At 41.5% G+C, this 25,869-nt stretch overlaps 2 protein-coding genes across 7 annotated transcripts in view; both read right to left on the bottom strand.

The window, feature by feature from the left end:
- The window catches only part of LOC113125063 (macrophage mannose receptor 1), a 17,986-nt gene extending 297 nt beyond the window's left edge, over positions 1-17,689 (bottom strand). Inside the window, exons 1-50 of one of the 3 annotated variants that reach the window (XM_026298339.1) lie at positions 17,628-17,689; positions 15,707-16,010; positions 14,379-14,524; positions 14,186-14,298; positions 13,930-14,069; positions 13,457-13,680; positions 13,270-13,376; positions 13,067-13,185; positions 12,783-12,918; positions 12,126-12,208; positions 11,904-12,023; positions 11,707-11,808; positions 11,470-11,628; positions 11,294-11,376; positions 10,946-11,090; positions 10,805-10,849; positions 10,557-10,724; positions 10,345-10,464; positions 10,124-10,234; positions 9,981-10,013; positions 9,694-9,828; positions 9,359-9,505; positions 9,132-9,266; positions 8,789-8,946; positions 8,528-8,672; positions 8,337-8,391; positions 8,124-8,190; positions 7,875-8,008; positions 7,739-7,782; positions 7,427-7,600; positions 6,943-7,097; positions 6,728-6,841; positions 6,450-6,565; positions 6,173-6,327; positions 5,877-6,082; positions 5,606-5,783; positions 5,298-5,522; positions 3,597-3,766; positions 3,445-3,515; positions 2,974-3,074; positions 2,762-2,881; positions 2,433-2,570; positions 2,197-2,348; positions 2,007-2,106; positions 1,655-1,890; positions 1,266-1,449; positions 865-1,113; positions 563-745; positions 385-480; positions 92-234 (exon numbers count right to left, since the gene is read on the bottom strand). In XM_026298339.1, coding sequence (XP_026154124.1) covers positions 92-234; positions 385-480; positions 563-745; positions 865-1,113; positions 1,266-1,449; positions 1,655-1,890; positions 2,007-2,106; positions 2,197-2,348; positions 2,433-2,570; positions 2,762-2,881; positions 2,974-3,074; positions 3,445-3,515; positions 3,597-3,766; positions 5,298-5,522; positions 5,606-5,783; positions 5,877-6,082; positions 6,173-6,327; positions 6,450-6,565; positions 6,728-6,841; positions 6,943-7,097; positions 7,427-7,600; positions 7,739-7,782; positions 7,875-8,008; positions 8,124-8,190; positions 8,337-8,391; positions 8,528-8,672; positions 8,789-8,946; positions 9,132-9,266; positions 9,359-9,505; positions 9,694-9,828; positions 9,981-10,013; positions 10,124-10,234; positions 10,345-10,464; positions 10,557-10,724; positions 10,805-10,849; positions 10,946-11,090; positions 11,294-11,376; positions 11,470-11,628; positions 11,707-11,808; positions 11,904-12,023; positions 12,126-12,208; positions 12,783-12,918; positions 13,067-13,185; positions 13,270-13,376; positions 13,457-13,680; positions 13,930-14,069; positions 14,186-14,298; positions 14,379-14,524; positions 15,707-15,767 — 6,501 coding nt within the window. In that variant the 5' untranslated portion in view covers positions 15,768-16,010; positions 17,628-17,689. Of the gene's footprint in view, positions 1-91; positions 235-384; positions 481-562; positions 746-864; positions 1,114-1,265; positions 1,450-1,595; positions 1,891-2,006; positions 2,107-2,196; positions 2,349-2,432; positions 2,571-2,761; positions 2,882-2,973; positions 3,075-3,444; positions 3,516-3,596; positions 3,767-5,297; positions 5,523-5,605; positions 5,784-5,876; positions 6,083-6,172; positions 6,328-6,449; positions 6,566-6,727; positions 6,842-6,942; positions 7,098-7,426; positions 7,601-7,738; positions 7,783-7,874; positions 8,009-8,123; positions 8,191-8,336; positions 8,392-8,527; positions 8,673-8,788; positions 8,947-9,131; positions 9,267-9,358; positions 9,506-9,693; positions 9,829-9,980; positions 10,014-10,123; positions 10,235-10,344; positions 10,465-10,556; positions 10,725-10,804; positions 11,091-11,293; positions 11,377-11,469; positions 11,629-11,706; positions 11,809-11,903; positions 12,024-12,125; positions 12,209-12,782; positions 12,919-13,066; positions 13,186-13,269; positions 13,377-13,456; positions 13,681-13,929; positions 14,070-14,185; positions 14,299-14,378; positions 14,525-15,706; positions 16,011-17,627 lie in introns of those variants that run through there. The other 2 variants (XM_026298338.1, XM_026298340.1) reach the window with 2 other exon arrangements.
- On the bottom strand, positions 16,342-25,869 carry klhl8 (kelch-like family member 8). Of its 4 annotated transcripts, XM_026298344.1 has the most exons (13): positions 25,801-25,845; positions 23,663-23,844; positions 22,786-23,005; positions 22,579-22,640; positions 22,223-22,388; positions 21,697-22,017; positions 21,373-21,559; positions 21,026-21,169; positions 20,596-20,707; positions 20,055-20,223; positions 19,814-19,973; positions 19,030-19,231; positions 16,342-18,646 (listed from the first exon to the last, which is right to left on the bottom strand). In XM_026298344.1, the coding sequence occupies exons 3-13, from the start codon at positions 22,981-22,983 to the stop codon at positions 18,523-18,525; spliced, it is 1,845 nt and encodes a 614-aa protein (XP_026154129.1). In that variant the 5' UTR covers positions 22,984-23,005; positions 23,663-23,844; positions 25,801-25,845; the 3' UTR covers positions 16,342-18,522. The 4 variants fall into 4 exon arrangements, with proteins under 4 accessions (XP_026154129.1, XP_026154127.1, XP_026154128.1 ...); XM_026298342.1 differs by lacking the exon at positions 23,663-23,844 and having other exon boundaries at positions 25,801-25,869; XM_026298343.2 differs by lacking the exon at positions 25,801-25,845 and having other exon boundaries at positions 23,663-24,441.

The following is a 25,869-nucleotide window of genomic DNA, read 5'->3' as shown; positions in this document are numbered from 1 at the left end:
GCAACAAAAGAGTAACAACTTAGGTCACATCACCCTCACATGAAAGCCCAACCACCTGCACTTACCTAACCATAAGATGCTAATAACTTACCACATCAATGTTGGTTCTTTTTCTTGGCAGGCTCAAGCTGCTCAGTTTATAGCCGCGGACTCTAAAGACATAGTACAGCAGTCCAACTATCAAGACGAAAATCACGATGGCGCCAATGACACCGCCAGCTATCGCCCCTCCATCTGTACAGAGATACAGTAGATGTGTCATACTCAGTGACAAGGCTAGTATTTGCTAATTATCGATAAACAAATCATTGACCCTTTAGGTGGACTGACAGTCCAACAGCAGGTAACACACCAACTGTATGAAAAGTGTTTTGAACCACTTACAATGATTGACATCTGGACCATCAGTTGGACCATCAGTTGGACCATGAGTTGGACCATGAGTTGGAAAAACTGGGCCATGCTCATCAGTTGTATAGTCTGAAAGAAAGTTTTAAAAAGCCAAGTCAGTCTGCTTATCATGTTTCCATTATAGTTAAAACATAATCAGGAGAACCCTTACACTGACGGTGGCGGCATGCAAAACCTCTCTTCTGCAGGCAGTTGTTGTCATTCCAGCGTCCGTCATCATACATCTCCACACAGTTCTCCTCACCCACTTCCCCGGGGTGAAAGGCTGCATTGGGCTCACCGGTAGCCCAGTTAAAGAAGCCCACGGATGTCTTATCTGTCCATCCCCAGCCATCTGAAAAATCAAACAAGGTTCTATCTCACAGCTGTTTTCAAGTCATTGTCTAAGTCGTCTTCTGAAGGAAAAACAAAAAACACAAGTGTCATTGTTTTTCTGTCCAACTCTGCACTCACAGTTACGGTCCCTGGTGAGGCCAATCCAGATGGGGTGAGTTTTGGTGTAGTTAAGATTCCTGATGAACTCAACCTCTGCTCTGCTGTGGATAGACACCAGGTGTCCCTTGAAAAACTGGCAAGCATGGTCAGATTCCGGCCAAGAGAGGACCTCCTTTTCCCTGGAGACGTAATAACAGTAACGGCCGTAGGGGATCCATCCAGTCATGCAATTCCCATCCCCAGGGCCAGGAGTTGGCGGGGGTTTCTCTGAGAGATGGTCAGTTAAATAATCAATTACATTTTCAATTTTACACTGGCAATGAAGCTTCTTTTGTGTAACACATTCAGTAAGTGTGGTTCTAAAAGACAGACTTGAGAACACAAAAGGGAGGAAAAAGAAAAGTCAGTAAGACTGGTACCTGAGGAGATCTTGCAGATGTATGGTTTTGCCAGGTTGCAGTTTGTGTCATTCCAGGTCCCGTGGAACACACGTGAAGCGTGCATACTAACGCAGCCCTCATCCTTGATGTTAGTGGGCTCTCCTGGTCCCCACTGGGTGAAAAACACTGGCCAGCCATCTGTCCATGCATAGGAGCCACTACCCTGTGTTTACAGGACAGTATGAGCTTGGACCACCGATTAAAGACCCAAATTACATTAAAATATCTTTCTTTTTTTCTTAGCTGACCTAATGGTATACCTAATGGTATCTATCCAAGTATTTACAATCTAATAATGACTATTCATACATGAACCGTTTCAAATTTGTAGTAGTAGCTTAGGTCGTGTGTGTCCCTGACAGCAGCACCTGACGCCGGAGTCCAATCCAGGCGTCCGCTTTGCCCTGCAGAACTGCTCCAGCGATGAAGGCCTGGTCATAGCTCATGTCGATGCTCGCCAGGTTGCCTTTCTCCTGCTCACAGGCTTTCTGAGCTGCGTCCCAGGTTTCTGCCTTTTCCACCAGCTTGTAGCAGTTTTGGTACCAGGAGATGTAGTCAGCTGGGCAGGGGCTCTTGGGTGGGGAAGGAGTACTGATGCTGCTTGCTGTTGTGGAGGCAGATGAAGAAATAGCTATGGTAAGGTCTAAACAGAAGTCTGTTTGAATTGTTTTCTGCAGTTTCTATTACTAAAAAGGAATTTATCATTGGAAGATTACTGACATTTCTTCCTGGAGCAGACAAAGCTGTAATTCTTATGGCAGGCATCATCGTTCCACATGCCAGTCACCAAGTGGCTGTGAGTCACTGCCACACAGTGTTCCTGTTGAGAATGAGCAATACGTTTAAACCGAACTATTAATGTGTCCTTTTCAAACATAGTGTAGGGATAATAAAGTTCTTGTATTCTTACCCCTCCTGCATTGTTGGGCTCCTTGTCGTTCCAGTTGGTGTACAGCACTGGGCTGACCCCGTCACTCCAGGTGAACAGATTTTCATGTGCGCGATCTGACAGACCAATCCACGTCGGGTGCTGCAGGTCTCTCAGGTAACTAGACACAAAGTCTACAGGGGAGGACAGGATCACATTATAAAGACAACTCTGAACAGATGTATTCATTTAGATATTGATTATCTGATGAGGCTCACCATTCTCATATTGATTATCAATAACTGCCAAATCTGCTCCTTGATCTCTGCACCAGTTTCGGGCATCCAACCAGTTTGTTTTATTGTCATGGTGCTTTCCTTTGAACATGAAGCACTTATCTTTGAAACGCATCCAACCTGCAGGCAGGGATGAAAGAGGGGGCGGTTCAGGAGGCTGCATTATATTTTATGTTTGCTTAGAAGTAAAGTATAATCAAGAACAGTTACAGCTTCATCATTGTATAATAAGACATGAATGACCAAGTGAGAGTCTGTTTTGAATCGTCACTGGATAGAGTTTAATTTCTTATTTCTAACGTATGTCTCACCTGCAGGGCAGTTACCCGTCCATGGCTGTGTGGGTGGAGGAGGGGTGTGGACATCTCCAGGGAATTTCTTACAGACGTAGCCTGCTCCACCCCGACCACAGTTGGCGTCGTTCCATCCACCTTAACAAGCCAGAGATCCATGTAAGTATCAACACTGTTGAACCAGTTCAGTCTATAAGTCCTTAATTGTCAGATGAAGGGAACTTTAGTACCTTGATGTCTGTTCATCTGGACACACTGTTCCTCCCCGTTGGCATTGTTGGGTTCCCCTGGAGCCCAGTGAGTGTAAGTCACAGGGGAATGGTCCACCCATCTATGCCGATAAAACAGAAAACATCTTGGCATTCCTTTTTTGTATTTGCATCAGACTGAGGAAAAACCTAGATTGTTGTATTCACAAAACTTTATATTTTAAATAAATACTTTATTGCAACTCAGAAGTGACATGTTTTGAAATAAGTACAATAATTATGAATTAGTGGCTGACATAATGTACGACGTTACGTCCAGATGAGTTTTGTTTGAATGTAGGATCTAAAAGATTTTGTCACATTCTGGTCAACCTGCTTTTTTTTCTGTGCAGCCATTAATATCTTCAACACAGTATCTTGATCTGCTGCTCAGCATAAGGAAATGTATTCATTCTCACTTCAAATAAATTCCAATCACTTAGAAATACGCACATGAACTGCTCATTTGTCATGCTAGACATCCTCATTCCGATCCAGGCTGTATCGACTTTCCCTGTACCCACCTGGAAGAAAACACATGTATATTTCACCTAAAGCTATTGCAAGGTATTTTGCTGTAAATTTCCTCGACAAGGAAAGGGTACCATGCTATTAACGTAAGCTTGTTCTTCGTTGTTAAGGATGGAAACAAGTCTGGCTTTCTCAGCATAGCAGCGCAGCATAGCTGTGTGGAAGTCCACTATGTCAGTGTCATTGTAGTAGTAACAGATGGTGCTGTTCTTCCTCCAGGCAACGTTGGTTCCACAGTCAGGAGCTGAGGGTTGCGACAGAGAAAACAAACACTAAGGTGATTTTTTTTTTTTTTTTTTTTTTCAAATTTAAGTTTACTTAAATGTTCTTCACCTCCATCGTCGACGCAGCGAATCACCAAACACCAGAGGTAAGGGATGCCGTCAAGCTGCAGGAGGAGTCCTATCAAGGCTGGCTGGCTTGTAGGACTCCTAAAGCAGCTGATGGGTACTGGCAGACCATGCATGCTGCAGTACGGGCAGTGGCAGGGGCAAAAACTCGGGTATGGGAGGAGTTTGGCGAGGTGGACTATCAGTCGGCCCTGAGGAAATTCTGGCAAACCGTCCGGCGCCTCAGGAGGGGGAGGCAGTGCTCTGCCAACACTGTTTACAGTGGAGGTGGGGATATTGTCGGACGGTGGAAGGAATCTTTCGAGGATTCCATCAACGCCGACGCATCTTCCATAGAGGAGGCAGAGGCTGATCCGCACATCACTCAAGCTGAAGTGACTGAGGGAGTTCAGCAACTCCTCAATGGCAAGACACCAGGGGTGGATGAGATCCGCCCTGAGTATCTCAAGTCTCTGGCTGATGTTGGGCTGTCATGGCTGACACGCCTCTGCAACATCATGTGGCGATCAGGGGCAGTACCCATAGATTGGCAGACCAGGGTGGTGGTCCCTCTTTTTAAGAAAGTGGACTGGAGGGTGTGTTCCAACTATAGAGGTATCACTCTCCTTAGTCTCCCTGGGAAGGTCTCTGTCAGGGTGCTAGAGAGGAGAATCCAGCCGATGGTAGAATCTCGGATCCAGGAGGAACAATGTGGTGAGACCCTGCCTCAGGTGGAAGAGTTTAAGTATCTTGGGATCTTGTTCATGAGTGAGGGAAGAACGGAACATGAGATTGACAGATTGGTGCATTGGTAGCAGCAATGCGGTCGATATGCCGTTGTGGCAAAGAAAGAGCTGAGCCGAAGGTCAAAGCTCTTGATTTCAATCTACGTTCTTACGCTCACCTATGGTCATGAACTTTGGGTCATGACCAAAAGGAAAAGATCTTGGTTACAAGTGGCTGAAAGGAGCTTCCTTCCCAGGGTGGCTGGGTGATCCCTCAGAGAAAGGGTGAGGAGCTTGGTCACCCGGGAAGAGTTTGGAGCCGCTGCAACTCCACATCAAGAGGAGCCAGCTGAGATGGCTTGGACATCTGTTTGGGACGCCTCCCTCGGGAGGTGTTCTGGGCATGTCCAAACAGGAAGAGGCCCCTGTGAAGACCCAGGACATGCTGGAGGGATTATGTCTCTCCGCTGAGCTAAAGGAAGTGTCTGGGGAAAAGGACGCCTGGGAAACTCTGCTTGGGCTACTGCCACTCCAGATAAAGCATAAGAATATGGATTGATGGATGGATGGATTTAACAATTACCTTTTTTTTTTTAAAGCAAATAAGTAAAGCCTGTCTGCTACACCTATGAATATGCAAACTGCCCTCAGAAACCAGGGCTACCTTAACTCTAAATTAAAGTTCAAATAGCTTTGGTACTAGAACGTGGAAACAGTTTACCTGGGACAGGAGGTGGGGGCACTGGAGGCACAATAGGAACCTTGCCCATGGCGATCATACATATCCAGTCCTGGTGAGCATCACAGTAGAGATCATTCCACCAGGAGTAGGTCCCGTTCTTGGTGACCACCATCTCTACACAGTTCTCACGGCCCTCGTGGTTATTCGGCTCCCCGTGACCCCAGTTAGTGTAGGAAAGTGGTGACCCATCACTCCAAGAATACCCTACAATATGGGAAGAGTGGGTGGATCAGAATCCTAGCTTGCTTCCACATGAGTCCACTCTATAGAATACACATTACACCCACCTCCTTCTGTAGGGTTGTGGTTGAGGCCAATCCACTTGCTGCTGCCTGGACTATACTGAGACAGGAAGGCTTCCTCATCATGACTGTGGATGCTGGCCAGATTTGCTCCTCTGCTGACACAGTCTTCGTGTGCTGCTCCCCAGCTCTTCTTCCGGGACCAGTCCACATCATGAAAAAGCTGCAATTAATCAGCAATGAGAGGTTGACAACTGATCTAATGTCCTTTGCAAAGAATCGTGGTTTTTGCTGTTTATTTCACTGCCTTAAATACCTTGTAACAGTTTCTGAAGCCAGGCTTGGATGTCCAGCCCACAGCGCAGCCTTTTGCAGGAGGAGGAATTGGGGGTGTGGTGGGTGGGGTGATGTCAGGCCTGGGTTTCTCACAGATGAAGGCGTGTTTCTCTGAGCACTGCTTGTCATCCCAGAAACCACCAATTTGTCCAGTTGTCATAGCCACACAAGTGCCATCTCCACTATCTGTAGGTAAAAAGGAAGCTAGTGTTTTGTGATGTGCATTCATTTTCCTGACCAGCTGATGGGAGAGTTAGTGTTTCACCAGGTCTTTACCTGGCTGGTCTCTGTCCCAGTGGGTGAAGGTGACAGGCAAGTTGTTGTCCCAGATGTAGTCCACCCCTCCACTTGTTTCACCCTGAGCACGCAGGCCAATCCACCACAAACCAGTCTGTCCTGACAGCACCACTGTAAAATGTGCCTGTTCATAGCTGCAGTGAATAGAGAGTTAACTGTAAATGTGTTGTACAAAAACCAAATCTCAGGATGATTAATCATCATTACTGATCAAGCTCTCCAGCTATTAGAATAATTATATTCTCATCCAATTCACCGGTCTCCGATGTGCAACAGGGTGCTATCCCGCTCTTTACAGAAGGCCTTAGCCTCGGACCAGCTCATGGGGGTCTCATCCATCCAGTAGCAGGAGTAGCCATATGCATCCCACCCCTGAGACACAATAGAGGCATGAACATATTACAGCCCACTTTTCCAATACCCAACATGCATTGTACAGTAGCTCTGTCTAAATACCCATCAACTTGTGTGTTTCAGTCTATGGTCGATTACAAGAAGAAGCAACATGAAGTAACTGGTTGGCACTTGTCCTACCTGAGGACATCCATACACGGTGGGTTTTACAGAGGGCACTGGGTAATGTGCTCTGGGCTTTTTGCATATGTAGGTATTAAGCTCTGTACAGGACACATCATTCCATCGGCCAGTCTGGAACAATCAGGAAAATGAAATGATCATACAAAGACTACAATTCAATAAAAAGAATGAATAATATGTGCAGCCTGACTTCTTTCTGACATCCATCCCACCTGATGTAGCATCTCAACACAGTCCTCACTAAACCCGTCATGACTGTTGGGCTCCCCTGGAGCCCAGTAGGTGAAGGTCACCATGTGTTCGTTTGACCAGGAGAACATACCAGGCAATCCCAGGTCATTCAGACCAGTCCACACATCACTGGTGGCTAGAAAGAAATAAATCAATGTGTTTACACATACAAAATGTCTCTCATTCTTCATCATTAAAACTTGAGTTACCTATCTTTTCCCTTTTCCCAAAGGCTACATTACTTGATTCAACTTTTTTTTCCCATAAATTGACACTGGCCATTCAGCGTCCCATATTTTATCAACATTAAACTCAAGCTAAGAGTGTCAGAATGGAAGAAGCCTCCATAAATATTTTGTGTGACTGTGAATAAGAGGTAATTTAACTGTTACCTTGTCTTCTACTTTATTTTTATTTTCTTTATCACTAATGTAATGTTCACCCTCTTGGTTTCAAAATCCATACCCATGTACAAGTAGCTTTCCAGCCAGCTCTGCTCTGTCATTGAGAGGATGGATACAAGTTCAGCACCCAAAGCCCTGCAGGCCCTCCGGGCATCGTGCCATGTCTTTTTGACTTCAAATGGTTTGTAGCAGAACTCTCCAAACTCGTACCAGTCAGGGCCTGAACATCTCAGCTCTGCAGGACCAGAGGATTAAAGTGATTAATAAAATCAGTGTAGTCACTATTATGAAAACTAAATACAAAGAGGGAAAAAACTGTCTGCTCAAAGTAAAGAAAATCATTTAAAAGGATTATAAATACATCTCAACTCACCCCCATCTGCAAAGGTGTAAGACACATCATAGTTTCCAGTAAATCTGTAGAAATTACATTTGTTATTGAATTAGGCCACCTAGACTGTTGTACTACTCAAGAAAAGAGGGGTGTAGTTTGAGAACCAGTTACTTACTGTAATGAGGTGATGCCATTCCTGATGGAGCCAGTGTAGAAGTTTTGTCCAGCAGCTTTCAACAAAGTGCAGTCGCCTCCAATGTCATTTAGTATCACCCCAGCATGGATAGCTGCTGCACAGATATTTGAGTCCTGTGTACGACGGCACAGAGCAGAGAGACAGTTAATTTTAAAAAAAGAAAGATCAAAAACAATATTTACTTTTGAACAAAAGTAGCGATACAGATAAGACGATGTATTCACATACCCCACGATAAACTGCAGTGCCGTACACTCGGTAAAAAGCATTGGCACAGCCTGCTGGACAGTGGACACTGAGAGACACATGAGAATCATGGATCATACATCAAGATGCATGATAAATAGAAGCACTGCAAACATAACATCATCCAACACAAGAGAAAACAAATATATGATAAATGGTGTATCACTTTGTGTAAAATAATTTCATTTTACTCACGTCATTTTATCATTGGCAAAGTTGAAGTTGGGCTTGTTAGCACATGTAATCGCATCTGTTAAATCACACAATTGCATTATTGTCTATTTGTAAAAGCACAGAATAACACCAGCAGATTCTGTAGAAGTAGTAGCAGTATATTTATTTATTTATAAGTAACTTGAATTATAGTAACAAAGTTGTTTTCTTACAGTCGGGCGTGCACCCCAAGACATCGAAGCGAAGGCCTGCCTGAACGTTGATCTCCACTGGGAGGATGCGGATGTACTGAGCTGACACAGGTGTACCAAGCAGCTGGGTCTCAGGAGTGTTTCTGTCACTTGAGCCTAGAAAAAACTAAACAGAAAAACCATAATGACAATCAGTTTTTCATCTTTTACAGTTTGGCTTTGAACTAGGTCCTGGTGATGTTAAGGTTTAGTGGGAGTTGTAGTGTCAGTCTGCTTATTCACCTGCCCATCAGCTGTGTAGTCAGTCCAGTTTGTTCCATCCATGCTATGTTGGATTTTGTATTTGGTGAGCCAGTGGTCATTGTGAGGACAACCCTGGGTTACTATCCCTGTTACCTTTTTGGTCTGGCCCAGGTTGACCTGGATCCAGCTTGCAGTTGCTGGAAGAGGGGATGTTAGATATAGTATAAGATTAATGTCATATTACTCCTTCATCACATCCTTTGGCTAACTTGAGGTCCAACATTAAATCAAGGTGAAGGTGTTTTTTGTGCCAGAAATCAAACCACTTTGTTCATAATAATGTAAATAAAAATATTATTTCATTTTGTGTGCTAGTACGTACGATTTCCTGAAGGCATCCAGCAGGAGTTTCCTTTCAACCGGGCTTGGTCAGGAGTGAAGAGACCAGTGGAGGAGGAAGCAGAAAGCTGGGAGTCTGTGATGTTTCCGTCCTCGACACCCAGACCGTGCAGACACACTGAGAGCAGCCAAATCACAAAACAACATTAGATGATTGGCCATTTTAGGAGATTTCAGGCAGAAGAAAAAAAAATAAAAATAAGAGCCTACCTTTTTGCTCACAGCTGTAGACAATCTGGAGATATTTGGAAACAGTGGGACAGGGGTCCACTTCCAAATTGACATACGCAAAGCAAAAGGGATGGTTGTCACACATCTTTCTAATCTTAGGAAGGACACCGTCCACTGTGCAGCTTCCTACAGCACATGGTTAAACATACAACAAAATTAGCTTTAGATACAATTAGATACAAAAATCAAAAACGTTACCAGTAAAAGGACTGTACACATTAACAGGTAATTGCAGATGACAATAAATTAGAGAAATACAGCAATCTATCATTTTCATCCTTGCTTCTGTGATTGTAGTGACCAGTGTGCAGCACCTTCTCCTGATCCATCCACTTCTGGACAGATGTCATCACTCTTTCGTCCGTAGAAAGCAGACTGGATGTTAATTACACTTTCATGTGGACAGTGTAGGACAAGTGTGGGCCCGCATGTCAGTGCAGTCATAAAACCTGCAATAAAATGTATTTGTACGTGAGTATTTACTGGACAACAAATTCATTGCTGATTATTTGTACATAATTCTAATGCAAATACATTTGATCTTTTTGTTGTTTTAGAAAGATAAGAAAATCAACATCTAACATTTAAATATTATCATTACCATCATGAGGTGGAGGGGGTTCTGGTGTTTTTCCTGAGAGAGGAAACATGTTTCTGGTGTTAGCAACATTTATCGATACTTTACTAAATGTCTTTAGTTTCCAGTCTGCAAGTGTAAACAAAAATTCAGCCAGTACATCACACCTCTTCGCTTGCAAATGTATCCTCGCTTGTTCTCACAGTTGTCGTCATTCCAGTGGCCTTTGTTAATAAGTATAGACAGGCAGTCTTCACCATAATAATCATCTGGGTTACCTGTAAAAGAAGATGAGGCCAAGAAAGGAAACTGATTTATTTGGGACGACAAAAAAAAATCCTTTGTGTTGTTTTTAAACACATTCTCATATAAATGGGTTTAATTGAACCTGCGTTCCAGTGGATGTATCTGAAAGGAGAGCCATCAGTCCACTCCCAGCCGCCTTCAGTGATAGAGTCATGACCGCCCATCCACAGAGAGATCCCTGTGGGACTCTGAGCGATCACACCTGGGAAGCAACAGCAGAATGAAAATTCATGGCAGCTCAGTTTACCCTGAGAACCTGTTGGTCACAGAGTTTATGTTGAAGTAAAGTCATGCCTTGTATAAACGCCTGTTCAATGGGATCAGTGATACTGACGAGGTCTCCTCCCTGGTTGACACAGTCGGCTCGAGCCTCTGCCCACGTCCTCAGTGACAGGTAGTTAAACAGGTAGCAGTAGTCATTAAAGGGGTCAGACGTCCACGAACCACATTTGTCATTCCACCCTGTAACAAATCCAACAGTTCATACATGCACATATCTAGATGAAGACACACCACGATTGAAATGTAGTAATAAAGTTAACCTGGTCCAGATGTTGGGGGCTGTGGAGGAGGTCCTTGTCCCTTGGCTAGGGAGAGGCAAAAAAGAATAACCACAAAACACAGTATGAATATAACTTGGGGAGTCTGAGGAATGAAAGAATAAAAAAATGAGCATATTAGACCTTTTTTGCAGATATATTCCTTTGAGGTGGAGCAGAAATCATCATTGAGTTTCCCGGCTTCATGGTGAGTCATCCCTCTGAGGTGCACACAGTCCTCGTTATCCTGCCAGTTGTCTGGCTGGTTGGGTGCCCATGGGAGGAGGTCCTGAGATCAAGACAAAAACAGCACAGATTCTTAATGTGCGTCTTCATAGTCCAACTGCAGCATTTTGTTTAATAAACTGGAGCAAATATTTGCTATTATGAGGATGTGTACGACACCTTTAGACACTTTTACACTTTGTAACAAAAGCATGAATTACTGTGCTGCATCAAATTGGCTGATATTAATCTGGTTTTGTCACTCACTGCAGGAGTTCCATCTGTGTATTCAAAATGGTTTTCAACATTGCGATCATTCAATCCAACCCAGGCTTCCGCTGGCATGTGAGCTGCAGGTTAAAAAACATCAAGTCCATCTGAATTTCAAACAACATCTTTCCATTTACAACATCATAGTTTGATCTGCTTTCTTTACTACTCACCTGTTAAGAAACTCAGCTCTTCCTCTGAGTGGAAGCTGACCAGGTGAGCCTGTTGTGCTTTACAGTCATCCTCAGCATCAAGCCAGTTTTTTGACACCTCGGTCTCAAAACGATAGCAGAAGTCCCCATACAACAAATATCCATGTTCACAGTGGGAATCTGAAGCAAACAATTCAAAGGTTATCAAGATATCTTTAACTAGACAGCATGTAGAACAGGATCAGTAGTCTGACTAACCAGGAGCTGCAGTTGGTTTTGGATTCTGTCCACCTGTCATCTCACAAATGTAACCCAGGCTCTTGAAGCAGTTGGTTGTTTCCCATTTGCCTTCATAATTTCCTGGAGGAAAACATGAGCTCAGCAGATGTTGGTCTTAACCCAAAAAGTTATGAATGTCTCAGTTTTGATCCAGACTGACAGAGTGCATGTCTTACCTGTGAAGATCTGTCCACAGTCCCAGAGACCCACAGTGTTTCTGGGCCAACCAGGACCATAGTTGGAAAACTGGATGTCAGTTCTATCAACCCATTTGAAATTCCCATCCTGGTCCTTATCTGGTAACATCATAAGATGGAAAATGAGTATAACGTGCATTTGTCATTTACTGTAAACTTAACAAGGCACTATTATTTGTCTTGTTTTACATAGTAACACACCTGATAGTCCAATCCAGATGTCAGGAATGTCCACTTGGTGGAAGTCTGGAAGGTATCCATTTATGAAGAACTGTTCTTCTTGACTGAGCATGAGGAACAGGACAAACATCGCAGATAAGATATTTAACTGTACTCACACGCAACTTCCTCTGTGAGATTAAATGCAGCAGGGAGTTTAGGTATAACCATAAACACTGATGTGTAAAAACTGTAACCTGAAATATAATTCATTTTTAAAGCTGTATTAATCAATGCATTTTACGGTACCATGGATTAAATGACTGTGTGAACGGTGTTGCTCATAATCATTAAGAGATAACTGCAATCTTGCTCAGCTACTGAGCTTTTTCACCTCTGTAGCTCATTGTTTTGGTTTTTCAGCCCATAGCAGGCAGCTGACAACAAGGTTAAAAACCACCTGGTGCAGCTAAAGAGCCAGACAATCCTGTCTGAAGTTGGTGGAGACCAAAATAGAGATGAAAGGAGAATGAAAATCAGCATAATAATAATAATAATAAACCAGCATAAGCTACTGGTCACTAAAGCAACTGAGGTATTATCAGCAAAACCACATGAACAAGGCTACTTTTGGTTATGATTGTGCTATGTCATCTTTCAAAAGTTACACATAAACACAAAATATTTGTTAATCCCTACCTATTTATAATCAGCAGGTGGGCCCCAAGGTCAGAGCACCTGGTGAGGGCTTCATGCCAGGTGGTCAGGAGGTTGAGATTACTGACCAACCAGTAACAACTGCCAGCGAAGCTCAACCAGCCAGGTGGGCAGATGGCTGCACGTGTGGAAACAAGGAACATCAGGAAAAGGTTAAAGCAGAAAAAGTAAATAACCACATAAACATGATTACACTTTTTATAATGACAATAAAGGCATAATGACTGGAACTCTGATCCTCTTTGTGTAGTGTCAAACCAGCTTACTGTTGAGTGGTCGTTTACACATGTAAGGACGCTCATATCTGCACACGTGAGACTTCCATTTCCCAAATTCAGCAGATGCGTCTTTGATTATTGCCGCACATGATCCAGTCTGTGTATCACTGTTGGTGAACCCAGTAGTTTAGAGACCGGTGTGTGAAATCACAGCCTAAAGGTGCATGTCATGTATATGGTCTGATACTTACGGTGTAGGTTCATCCTCGGCCCAGTTTGTAAAGCCCACTGACAAAGCATCAGACCAGGTAAACTGGCTGTTTCCCACTTCAACTTGACATGAAATCTTGTTGCATTTCTGGGAAACAAAGCTACATTCACATAGTTGAACTTCATACAAAAGCTAAATAAGAGGAAAGCAGGTGGGCGTCTTCTCACCAGTGTGGAAAGTCCAATCCAGAGGTCAGACCATGAGGAGTCCATTGTGCCTGTGACGTACTGCTCTTCTCCTGCTGAGGCAATGGAGACCAGGTCCCCTCCGTCCTGCACACAGTCATATCTGGCTGCTGCCCAACTCTTCCTTGTGTCTGCTTTTAGCTTGTAGCAGTTTGAACCATACTGTGTCCAGCCATTGGCTAAGTCACATTGTGGGCTAGGATTGGCTGAAGGGCAAACAGGTTTTGCATAAATTCATATTATCAGAGCATTTATTGGTGCATACAGACAAATAGTATTATTCCACTTAAAGTTATATGTCATTTATGTTGCCTGAGGGGCTGGGAAGATGATAAAACGAATGTAATTGCCTTATAACTTACACAGATAGCATAAAAATGGAAAAATAGAAGGTAAAAGGAAGAATGTAAAGAGCGTAGCTCTAAAGCCTCACAAAATAAAATAAAAAGTCTTACAGTTGATGTACTTGCAGATATATCTTCTGTTTACATTGCAGCCTTCATCATTCCACTGCCCAGACCTATCTCCTACAACCTGACCACAGTCCTCTCCAGGCTCATCACCCCAGTTGTCAGGCTGTCCTGGCAACCAGTATCTGAAAACGATGGGAAAAGTGGAATAACAAATCCTTGAGTACACAATTATTAAACTTTTACTCAAGCTCAGCTTTAATGAATTGGTATTCCTGTGAATTTTAACAGTATTACATACAATAGGTATGGTATTAAAGGACTCCCATCAGTCCACTCCCAGACACCTTCTGTGACCCGATCATTCAGGCCAATCCAGTAGATATCTGTGGCGATTTGTGTCCTCACCCACAACTGGAAATAATAAATAAAAGTATGTCAACACAGCATGAAATGAAAACATTTATCAAATCCTGTGTGTTTTTGTGTCTCACCCTCTCGTTAATGCTCTGAATGCTCATCAGGTTGCTGTTCTGCTCCAAACAAATTGCATTAGCCTCCATCCAATTCTTCGTTTCTCTTGAGAAATAGTAACATTTGCTCTCAAACTCCCTCCAGCCTGGCTTACACTGGCAGTAGCCTGAAAATACAACCAACGCATTATACTTTGAATTAAAAACAGATGAGTAGAGTGAAGACAGGCAAAATTAATGGTTTAATGGTCCAGTAAATACATACAAAATGCAGAAGCCTGTTAATAACAGTATTAAATATAAGGTATGTTAAATTAATGCATGATTACACAGATTACAAGACACATGGCAAATTTTCTTTCAGTCATCATTGGTTGATGGCACTAAAACAGCCCAGTTGATGTTAATGGTCATAGACTGATCAGTCTCCATTGAATTTGCATCGACCATAAAAGTCGCATGATCCAGTCCAGCCATGTCAGTCAACGGTCAGCACCTCACACAAATCTTTGGGTAATGTTTGACTTTAACAACTTCACAGAAATTATGCAGTCACATGTTGTGCACACATTCATAACGGGTCAACAGATCACTAGAAAACCTCTTTTACAAAATGCAAAGAAGATAAAAAGAATTCAATTCTACCATGTGGCACCAGGCAGCAAAATCATCTTACACCAGACAGTGAAAACCTTCTATCAGCACCCTGAAGACAAACGCACTCCTCACTACCATTTTTATTTCTACGGACACAAAATATAATACAAACTTCTGCCAGTTAAATCATTTTAGTATAAACCATCTTTTTTGTGGATACAAAAGTGTAAAGACACGACAGTAAAGTATGCAGGTCTACAGTCTCTATCACATTTTAAGATGTGATGTTTAGGAAGTTGACTTTATTAGAGCATTACTCAGAGTTAGTTGTAAACAGTATTTAAAAATTCATGCTGATATTTTGTTCAGATAAACTACTACCTGTATGGCAGAGTTGAGAGCCCATTTCATTCTCTCCGAAGTAGGAAAGGAACGAAACAAGAAATTAAAAGGGAGAAGATTCTGGTTCACATGATTCCTGTCCATTCCAGGCATCATACGCTTCACGCACTTTTCTTTATTCCTTTGAAGCTGCAACAGATAATGTCCTGCACAGCTGTTTTACCTCGAAGGTCAAAAGCACAGGCTTCGTTCCACAGTTGAGCTGGTTCTGTTTGGTGGTTGATGCACTTGTATCTTTGAGGATGCTTTAACCTTCCCATGGTCAGTAAAATCTTAAATTCCCATATTAAATATCCAAAGTATTTACCCAAGAGCTGGAAAAAAATGTGATCAAAACATTATAGACTTACCAGAAGCAAGAATAGCAGCAAAGCTGAGCAGCTTCAGAAGCATTTGTTGTCTTGTGTTCATTTTTACTTTTCTGTGTGCAGCTCATAAGGTGTGTTTCTACGCATCCTAATAGTTTTCTGTTTTCCTCCAAACGTCCCCCCTGGCCTGGCTGTGTTTGCGATGTGTTCTAGCTCCAGGTAATCAAGACATCTGAGCATCTTCTGTTGGGTTCCCGTCTTTTCAGCATCCATCCAGGGTTCAAAGATTGAAAGCAGTAAAACACAGATGACACCCGACCTCTTCTCTGATTCTCTGCATTACAACCTGTAAACAGACGTGATTTGATTCCATTATGTGAAATATTAAGGATAAAACATTTACTTTTAACAATTATTGACAACAAACTTCAATTTGACAATGCAAGATTGTTTAACTACCAATCAGCTATTGGAATTATTGTATCAATATTTTATTGTTGCTGAATATATATTTTTTTGTATTTTGATTTATTATATAAATAAATGTACTCACCTGATCAAAACATTACAATTCTGCTCTTTTTAACTGAATGACAATTTGACAGAATTATATATTTGGTACCTGGCGCAAGAATTCATATCAACCAGTACATAATGTGCTGCAAAAACTCATTGTAAATAATGTGTGCAACACTTTAATGACCTCATTGATACACTGATGATAAAAAGGTGGAAATCACATCTGACACAGCAAAATCACAAAGTCCAGAAGACAGTTTACAACAAGCACATGTGAGCTGCCAATAAATTTGACTAAAGTGCTAAACCTCTGCCTTAAACAGTTACTTTTTAACTTTAATAGGATGTTACAAAACAATAAAATGTAAATTTTAAATCAAATTCTCATTTGTTATATTGTTCAGCAATCTGTATCAACAAAACTCTAAGATTATCGTTCACTTGAGTGTTTACTTTTCTCAACAGTATAATTTATGAATCCTCATTAAGAAGAAAAGAAAATACAGGCCAAGTGTGTAGAAAAGTCAACCAGGAAAAAAAAAAGAATCTTTGAAAGAAACTTTAGTTTAAAGCCTTATGTGCATGTTAAGAGAAACCTTCATAACCAAGTGTTTTCTTAAAGTGCTTAGAGTTAGCACTGACTGGAAGCTAAATTTCATAAAGGTATTAAGGTGTTACAGAAAAGTTAAAAAAAAAAAAAAAAAAAAGTCAGAGGAATCCCTTCTAATTAACTTTACATATCTTTATTATAGCAATTCATACCAATACCATGTAAATAAAAAGCACAATATGGAAGCAGTCAATAGGAGGAAGAACATCACAAAGTACAGTGAAGCTTACAAAAGACTACCTGGCTCATTTGCTAACAAAGTTGGCGACTTCACTTCTGGAGTAAAAACAGCTGATAGTATTAATACCGGTATGACGCAAACTGTGCAATAATTTGTATATGTCCAGTATAAACTGTATATAGCATTTCTCTTTCAAAACCATCACTGTCAGGCTATTCTCAAAACAAAGCTGTTGCCAGACATTATTAAATTATTCTTAGATAAGTCAGTTAAATAAACATTTTCAAGCTTAAAACACAATAAACATCAAAATTCTTCCATTTAGGACAAAAATATACTCAGACTTCACATCTATTCTAGGAAAATAGTGCACAGCAATGGATTAGATAGTATAGGAAAGAAAAATCAAAAGATACACCTATTTTATTATACAAAAATGCCCATATATTAAAATATAACGGAACAATCTGCAAAAACAAATCTCAGCTGAATCTCATACACATATGATAGCGCTCTCACTCGGACTTCTGACAATTTAGCTATCGCTATCCTGCCTTGAGAATCTGTTCCTGTCAGTGTGAACAGATCTGTATACAATTATGTAAACTGAAAAAGAACTGGAAAGGTGCACCATATCACTGATTATTCCTTACCTCTCGGGTACCTTTCTCAATTCTGAGGTCGAGGTATAAGCAAGGACTTGGGATTCAACAGGTGGTTAAACTGAATTTGCATCTACAGCTTTTAATGGCTGACACACTTGTACCAGTTAACTTACCTGACCTGACTGAGTGTCACTTCCTAACCAATGACTGATTTGCCCCAAACAGCCTTAAATGATTGTTCTAACACATTTACAGGCAAATCTCAGCTAGAATTGTTCTTGCATAATCAGCTGAACTGCTGAGAAAAAAAAGTTCAGAAATTCACCTTCAAAGTCAAACTGTCAATGAAACAGACACACTTCTCCAAGCTTGTTGAAGCCAATATAAAAACTGCTGATTTGTCACATCCCTGGTCAATGCAAACTATGCAGTCAAAAAGTAATCCAGGCTGTCTTGAAATGCTTTCATACTGGTCCAATACACAGTTCATCTTCCTTATGTGCATGGTTGACCTCGTAGTTCTGAATTTGAACTCACCTCTCATTCTCTAGAGGTTAGTATTAAATTCAAGGCTCAGCTACTATTTTCCCTTAAAAAGCCAAAACTATGTCAAGGCAATCAAACCAAAAAAATACAGTACAAAATACTACAACGATGTTTGCAAACACCAACAGGAGTCAAAAAAAGTGTCTTGAATGCATCATACTGTCAAAGAAGACTTCAGATTAGTTCAAGTCAGTAATATCTTCCTACAATTTCTCAGTCACCATGGGTCATCTGAACATGAGCCTGAATCGGGTTGAGGCTGATGTTCAGACAGTGTTGACAGCAGAAACAGTGCTGGGTATAATCACACTGGCTGTGTGCTTTGTGTTGTGTGAATGTGCAATGATTTGATCTGCTGGTGACCTGAGTCAGTCATCTGGTAAAAGTGGAGGGGCGGTCACATGCAGTTGACCACGTTACTGGAGCCCTGGCCCACGTCCCTGATCTGGCTGACGTGAGACAAACAAACGGCCACTCCAGCTCCGGCCCGACAGTGAGACACTGAACCCACCAGCTCCCATCTGAGCAGCAGACAGGCACAAATCACAGGAGAAGCAAAGGGAAACAGCTTATAAAAACATTAAAATCTTAAAATCTTAAATGAGAGATTAGTAATCATTTTAAAAATTAAAAAGGTCCTAACTGTTCCCCCAGGTTAATGTTCACGCTACATAATTTTGATTGTGCTGCAGAATGACTATTTTTAAACTGAAATATTTGCTTTGTTATATATATTTGTTTTCTATCTTTGTAGCTTTTTTAAAAGGAAGCTGTACTGTCAAATTGTATACTATTGGCTGTCTATTAGCAACAGAGTTCCTTACATTGACCTGTTTATTCAAAAGTATTGAAAGGTTTCAACATTTGCACGACAACCACCAAGCTGTTTTTATGTCCTCCTCACCTGTTCATTCGAGGCTCAAAAGCCTCCACTGTGTTCAAGTAGATGTTCCCATTGTGGCCACCAACTGCAAACACTCTTCCCATGACAGTGGCAACGCCGACACCACCGCGCGGTGTGGTCAGCTCAGACACATACTCCCAACGATGCATTCGTGGGTCAAAGCGCTCTACAGAACTCAGGGGTGAGTTGTCATCAAAACCACCTTTAGAAAATTACAGTAGAGGTAGTTTTAGAGAACAGTTTTTTTGTGGAAAAAAATTAATGGTGTTCAAACAGGAAATTCAGATATGTAATAATACAACCGATAAAATAATCAGGATACATATAAAAACAACATGCTCAGGTATAACAACTGTTAACCCTCCGTTTTCTGAATTAGATTGTGTGGTTTGTAAAGAAGCAGGCACAAGAGAAAAAGATTTCAAGTTTAAATCCTAGAATGACTTCTAATTGAAGTGGCACAATAAAAAAACTCATACTGACAATCTGTAAATCAGTTACCTGAGAACTTTACAAAACATGAACTTTTGTCTTTCCTGATTCACACGTTTATGTTTAAAATTGCAGGGTGTGGACTTCAGGCATGTGATACGGGTTTATAAAAAAAAAAAAGCCATCAGTAAAATAATGACTGTCAATTGACAGTCTAATTTCAATCACTGCTGTAAAAGCGACTGTGGACAAAGAAACATCACGATACTGTTGTATATGACAAATAGTATCATGGCACTAAACGAAGAGAACTGGACTGAGAACTGTTTTTGGTTTTATTTAGTCCCCTCACCTACTACATAGAGGCAGCCATTGAGTTTGCTGACTCCATTTCCAGCCCGTCGTTGGCCCATCTCGCTGACCTCTGTCCATTTGTTGAGGTGGGGGTTAAACCGCTCCACACTGGAAAGTGATGCCACGCCATCGTTGCCTCCCACTGCATACACATAACTCTGGAAAGAATGACATAAAGGAGTGAAGTGTAGGTATAACTTATCAATTACTATTGATTGGGTTTTCGTCTTTCGTCTTACCCCCAGTGCCACAGATCCCACTCCTCCTCTGGGTGTGTTCATTGGAGCCACAGCACTCCAGCAGTCACTTTCAATGTCATAGCGCTCCACGTCATTGAAGCAGGAGTTGTCATCCAGACCTCCAATAGCATAGATAGGACCACCAAGTGCTGCCAGGGCTATACCCCTCCTGAGAAGTATTTGGAATTCTTTTTTGCTCTTCAGGCAACGGGCTGAGCACTATACTATAACTGTGCCTATTACTCAACACTCTTAGTATAATAAATAGATGCACTGTATATTAAACAGTGCACTGGAAAGAATAAGATTGTCCAGCTTAGTAGATCTGATACTTAGATTATCCAACAGGCCCTCAGAATTTAGTGCCACAGCCGCTTCACAGTGGGTTTATAAAATGACCTTGACCTTTACAGCTGCAACAGCTGAATTAGCAAATACTACCAGTACTGGTGTTTTTAGATCTACCAGTCTGCTTTAGTGCAAGAGCACTCTCTCCTCTCAAAAGAACCTTTGAGATTCACTATATTGTAGTGCCATGTACCTCTTAGTGTTCATCGAGGCTTTCATCATCCACTTGTTGGTGAGAGGGTCAAACATTTCCATGTTACCCAAATGTTCATTGCCATCATGGCCTCCGACAGCATATACTTTGCCTAAACCAAACATATATGAAGCTCATGTGAACAAACAAATAATAGTGTCACACCAAAACAATTACAACTTTTTTGAGTTGTTGACATGTTTCAAGTCACACTGTATTCCCTTTGCATTCACTTAAATGCTGATTTCATTTGACTTATCTGATCAAAACTCAAATATTGAGTATACATTTGCCACATTTACATAAAAAGCAACATATTATTAAATATCTCTCATTATAATTCCTTGTGTTTAATTTTTAATCCTTACTGTTCACCTCTCCATGCTCTACCTTTTATTTTCTATAGAGTCGTTATATATAACCTCCTCACCTCCTACAGATATGACACCCACGTGACGCCGCCTGCTGTTCATTTCAGGGCCGAAAAACCAGCTGTTCTTTGTGATGGAGTAGCACTCAATGCTGCGAAATGGGTCGCCAGAACCACCCCGGCCCCCCACACAGAACAAAACCCCTGAGGAAATGGGAGGAAAGAACATAAACTAGTACAGATCATACTTTATGTTATGAAAAAGAGACTGTGCCTATTACAAAACATGAAAGACATTTCATTTCTTGTAAGCTGCTATATGTTTTTTAGGATGATAAGAAAAAGTGCTCATTGCTCCAAATACCATAAATTCTGCTCCAAAACCAACACCGCCATAAAAGTAGTACCTGCTGTGTGTTTCCGAGGTATAGTGCGGACTGAATACTCAAAGTCTGGCACCACTTTGTTGCTGAGGTGGAGGTGGTAGTTCCTGGCTTCATCCATCAGGTCACGACAACTCAGATTACCTTTAATCATCTCGTCCTTAGCCACTGTTCCAGTCAGGAAGTCTATAGGGAGCAGGGGGAGGCGCACCTGAAGGAGACACCAACATGCAGTGTATTGCACTTGTGAAGGTAATTAGATGAAGCTGTAAACAAGCACAGATCAAAAACATGTGGACATCCAACATAAATAGCCAGCATTCAGCTCAAGATCAAGATCTAACAAACCTGAGACATGATCTGGTCCAGCCAGGCCTTGTGGTGCTGTGGGTTTGCTTTCAGCCATTTCACTGCTGCATTGTACACCTGTGTCTCTGAGTGGATATTGAGGTCACTAGAGGACAGCAGTGTGCGCAAGTGCTGGGGCGACACAGATGTGAAGTCCTCACACTCAACAACCTCAGTGAAGTGTTCGCAGGCGTAGCGGTCGGCCATGTCCATCAGGTCCACACGATTGTGGCTCTCAGCAAAGGTACGAACTGCGAGACAGTTGGTGGGGTGAAAGTGGGCCTTCATGTACTCACAGCAGGCTCTTGCCACCAACTCCACCTAAAAGATTCACACAGTAATAAAAGCATTTTATACATGCAGTATGAGGCAGTATGTAACAAAGTAGATTTCATTTCTCTCATAACATTTGAGGTGTGAGCATCACTACATCTAAGCTGTCATTTAAAATGCAGAACTTAATGCTAATGTAGGAGAACAACATGCCTGTGCTGCTTTATGATTGTGTGCCTTCATATGTCTTTACCTGAAGAATGCAGGCAGCATAGAGCAGTGGCTGGACATTGTCCACTGTCAATGTGAGTTTGGAGGAGTAGGCAAAATGCACCAGGTCCTGAATAGCATCACCATCAAAGTCCTTGATTTCTATCAGTTCCTGCTTAGCCTCTGACATCTCTGACAGGAACATGGCCCTGAGGGAGAAGTGCACACTTAGAGACAGGAACAACAATTTCTCAGACTGAAGACAGGCAATATGGCAATATGAAAACACAGCTACAGACCAACAGGTTTCATTTAATCAACATGGTGACTCAACATCCACTAGTAAATCAAAATTATTATTATTATAGGTCTAGTTAAAAAAAGATAAAAATCAAATACCTGAAATAAGGTATAACACAAGCCAACACTAGCTTGTGGCATGGTATTAACCTATTGCCAACCTACAACAAGAGACAAACCCAAATTACATTTTAAAAACAGGCAACAAGGCACACAAGCATACATTACTAATAAACTCACCATTCCCTTATTGTTAATAGTACTGAAGAGATAAACAGATAGAAGTATCCAGACAGAGTGACCTACCTTCAGTGTGACATCACAGAGCTCCCCCACCTCATAGAAATGTCGGAGGGAGTTATGGAAATCCTTCCAAGCCTCATGAGCCTCAAAGACAAAAGACCCATCAGGCTCACAGTCTGCTTTCGATGCCCTATTTCCAGGCCGCTTCTCCTTGGACTTCACCTGCTTGGCATGGTCTGGCACCACATCCCCTGGTGCCATAGCTGGCTACAGGACACAACACCTGTAAGAGACAAGAGAGAGAAGAGGAATCTGTAAACCTCATAAAGACAGTGGCAGCTGGGGAATGCAGCAATAATTACAGTAATTTATAGAGCAATACCTTTATATTTTAATTAAAATGGTTGCAAATTAGTTGCTCTATTGTTGATACCACTGAGCCAAACATCTTTATTAATGTTTTACTTACGCTACCATTCCACAAAATGCATACCATTACGAATGGTCAGATTAAAGTTATTCTCATTAGTGTAATCATTAGAGCTGTGATATTTTGATGCAACAATTTTGGCACCAGTTGGGTCATAAACAAAGGAAATAATCCTTAATACAAATAATTCTTAAATAGTGAGTTATCACCAATCTCTATCAGTAATAAATAAATAAAATTCTAACTGCATCATGCAAGAATAACTCACAATTTGAAATAAAAACCACAACTCTGTGCAATAACAATCTACTGGCTTCAGTGGAGAAAAAAAGAGAAACTAGTGGTGGGTGCACTGCCGGCTAAGCAGATATGTTGAGTAAACCTCGTTTTAGTGTCACTTCCCCTTCACTCATTCGGCAAAGAATGGAATCAAATGTGAGAACCTGGGACAAGCTAAAACAGCACACTGCACAAAAAAACCTTGCAATCAATCCCATAAATGAATCTTACCTATTGCGGAGTCTGATGAAAAACCACAAAGGTCGATTAGTCTCTAGCAGAGAGCAGAGAAACTGAGAGCAGGCGGCCAGAAGCCAGGGCTCCACCCACACCTTACAGATGATGCACTGTCTCTTTCAAGCTATGCTTCTGAAACTGAAAAGACTCAGTGTATCGCCCCCTCATCACTAGTCCTCTCAGATATAAAAGCAAAAAACATCCAGTCATATGCACTGGTCACCGAAGGCTTGCTCCAATTCTGTTCTTGACTTGTGAATAGACTTAATCTTTGAGCCAACTTGGATTCTCAAAATATGTAGGAATTTAGTAATATCCACTTTAATCAAAGACAGATGTGAAACATAACATCCCCAGCCTATGATATTTTATTGATGAGGAACAAATGGAGAGAGAGATGGTCAATAATTTAACAACAGAGATGTTTTGCACAACTACACAACTCCACTGAGTACAAACTGAAAAACATAATTTCTGTGTTTTTCTATAGAGTTGTTTGTCTCTACCATTCAAAAAGGACTCCCACTAGGCAGCCAGCATGCAACACCAGGCATAAAGGTACAGAAGATGGGTATTCACTCGTAAGAACCCACTGCTGTCATGCTGGATTACTTCACCCACTTTCAACAGGACACACGTGGAGGATTCTCCGGCCAAGGCCGAGAGCAGCCGTGGACCTCCTCCCGAGTTTTAAAATAACACACTATAAACCTGAGTGAGATCAGCTGCCTGCTATTTGCTCTGTTCTGCCTCATAGTCTGTGTTCTACCCCCACCCTTTGTGAGCCAAATGTTGAGCCCACTCCTCCAATTCTCTCTTGTCCAAATTGGACTGTTATATAAAAAAAAAAAAAAAAAAAAAAAAAAAATACTGGTGTCCACACCTCAACAGATGTTCCTGAAATACTGGTGACCATATACTGTGGCGTCTTCCACTTTCTACTGCTGACTTCCATTGGTGTCAGGTGTCGGTCTGGGTTTGCTTTGCCACCAATATTTCTGGAGACTCCTGGGGCTATATCTTTTTAAAGGCGACTTATTACAGCTGGGAGAAGTGACCATTGGAGTGGACGACACACAGGAGTCAAACAGTTTGCATTTCAATTTCAAGTTATAATCAATCACATATTTTCCTACATATTGTATATGAGTGTTGAGTGCATTCCTTTATATACTTTGAGTACATTTATTTGGGAATATATTACACACAGCAACTACACTTAATGCTGCTAAAGGCATCACTCTTAGGTGAAGATACTGCAACTTCAGGGTGATTACCTAACCAATTCTTACTTTCTGCACAGTGGATTGCTAATGTTACATTGCATTCACCACTTTTCAAGAAGTTGAGGGTTGGGGAATAAGAGGGAGGAATGTAAAGGAGACTATTTGATGTGCAGGTGGTTGGGGGGCATTTTACATTTAATTCACCCTTTAAAAAATATGTACAGTGTTTCTGATAACATGCACTTTTACTGTTTGTTGCAGGCAGGTTGTTCAGACTACTTTTTCTTGGACATGGTGCCCAATGTATGTATCAGAATGAGGTTTATGCTTTATTAGCTACTCTTAAAAACCCAATACGTAGTATTTTGGATACTAGCTATTACAAATATAGCACATAGCTGTTTCACCAAACACAGCTAGCACCCTCAGATGACATGTAAATTTAGTGGTGACGTGTCGTTACTTTTTGGGGAATATATCAAAAAGTATTTAGATTTTATTGCCGCTAATTAAATTACTAGACAGTCGACAGAAGCTGAAATACAACCAGCAATATCAAACATTTAACCACACGTCGATAGTTTGTGTGGCAAGAGGAGCTGAGGGTATCAGGCAGGTATGGTGTGAGTAGTCACATTTAGTGCTCACAGTATAACTACACAACAAGCCCTTACAACATTTAACACAACAGCGTTAATAAAAATGGTAAATTTAACTAGCTAGCTTAAGAATAGCGGCTAGCTTGTTTGCTAACAGCAGCTAGCAGAGAGGCTAACAGTTAATGTTAACTGGCAGGGAGCAGACATTTCCTGCGAAATGTACCAAAGTCAAGATGTATACGGGTTTAAATGACTTCAACACACTGGATAATCGTAGTGTTATGTGAGTTCTGGTTAATTTACGTACCTCATGTCGCAGCAAGAACTAAAATGCCGGTTTCTTTTAGTAGAATGTTTGGCATTGGCACGTTTGTTG

The sequence above is a fragment of the Mastacembelus armatus genome, chromosome 12, assembly GCF_900324485.2.
Source record: "Mastacembelus armatus chromosome 12, fMasArm1.2, whole genome shotgun sequence".
NCBI lineage: Eukaryota > Metazoa > Chordata > Actinopteri > Synbranchiformes > Mastacembelidae > Mastacembelus > Mastacembelus armatus.
This window is presented reverse-complemented; position numbering and strand designations above follow the sequence as displayed.

Bases quoted from the DNA above. Each gene is read 5' to 3' on its own strand.
- klhl8 (XM_026298342.1), bottom strand. From the start codon at position 22,983: ATGGCACCAGGGGATGTGGTGCCAGACCATGCCAAGCAGGTGAAGTCC. The intron at 21,560-21,696 runs GTTTGTTAGATC...TGTCTCCTTCAG, and splicing joins TGGACCAGATCATGTCTCAG to GTGCGCCTCCCCCTGCTCCC. The intron at 20,708-21,025 runs GTGAGGAGGTTA...TGTTTGGTTTAG, and splicing joins GGGTGTCATATCTGTAGGAG to GCAAAGTATATGCTGTCGGA.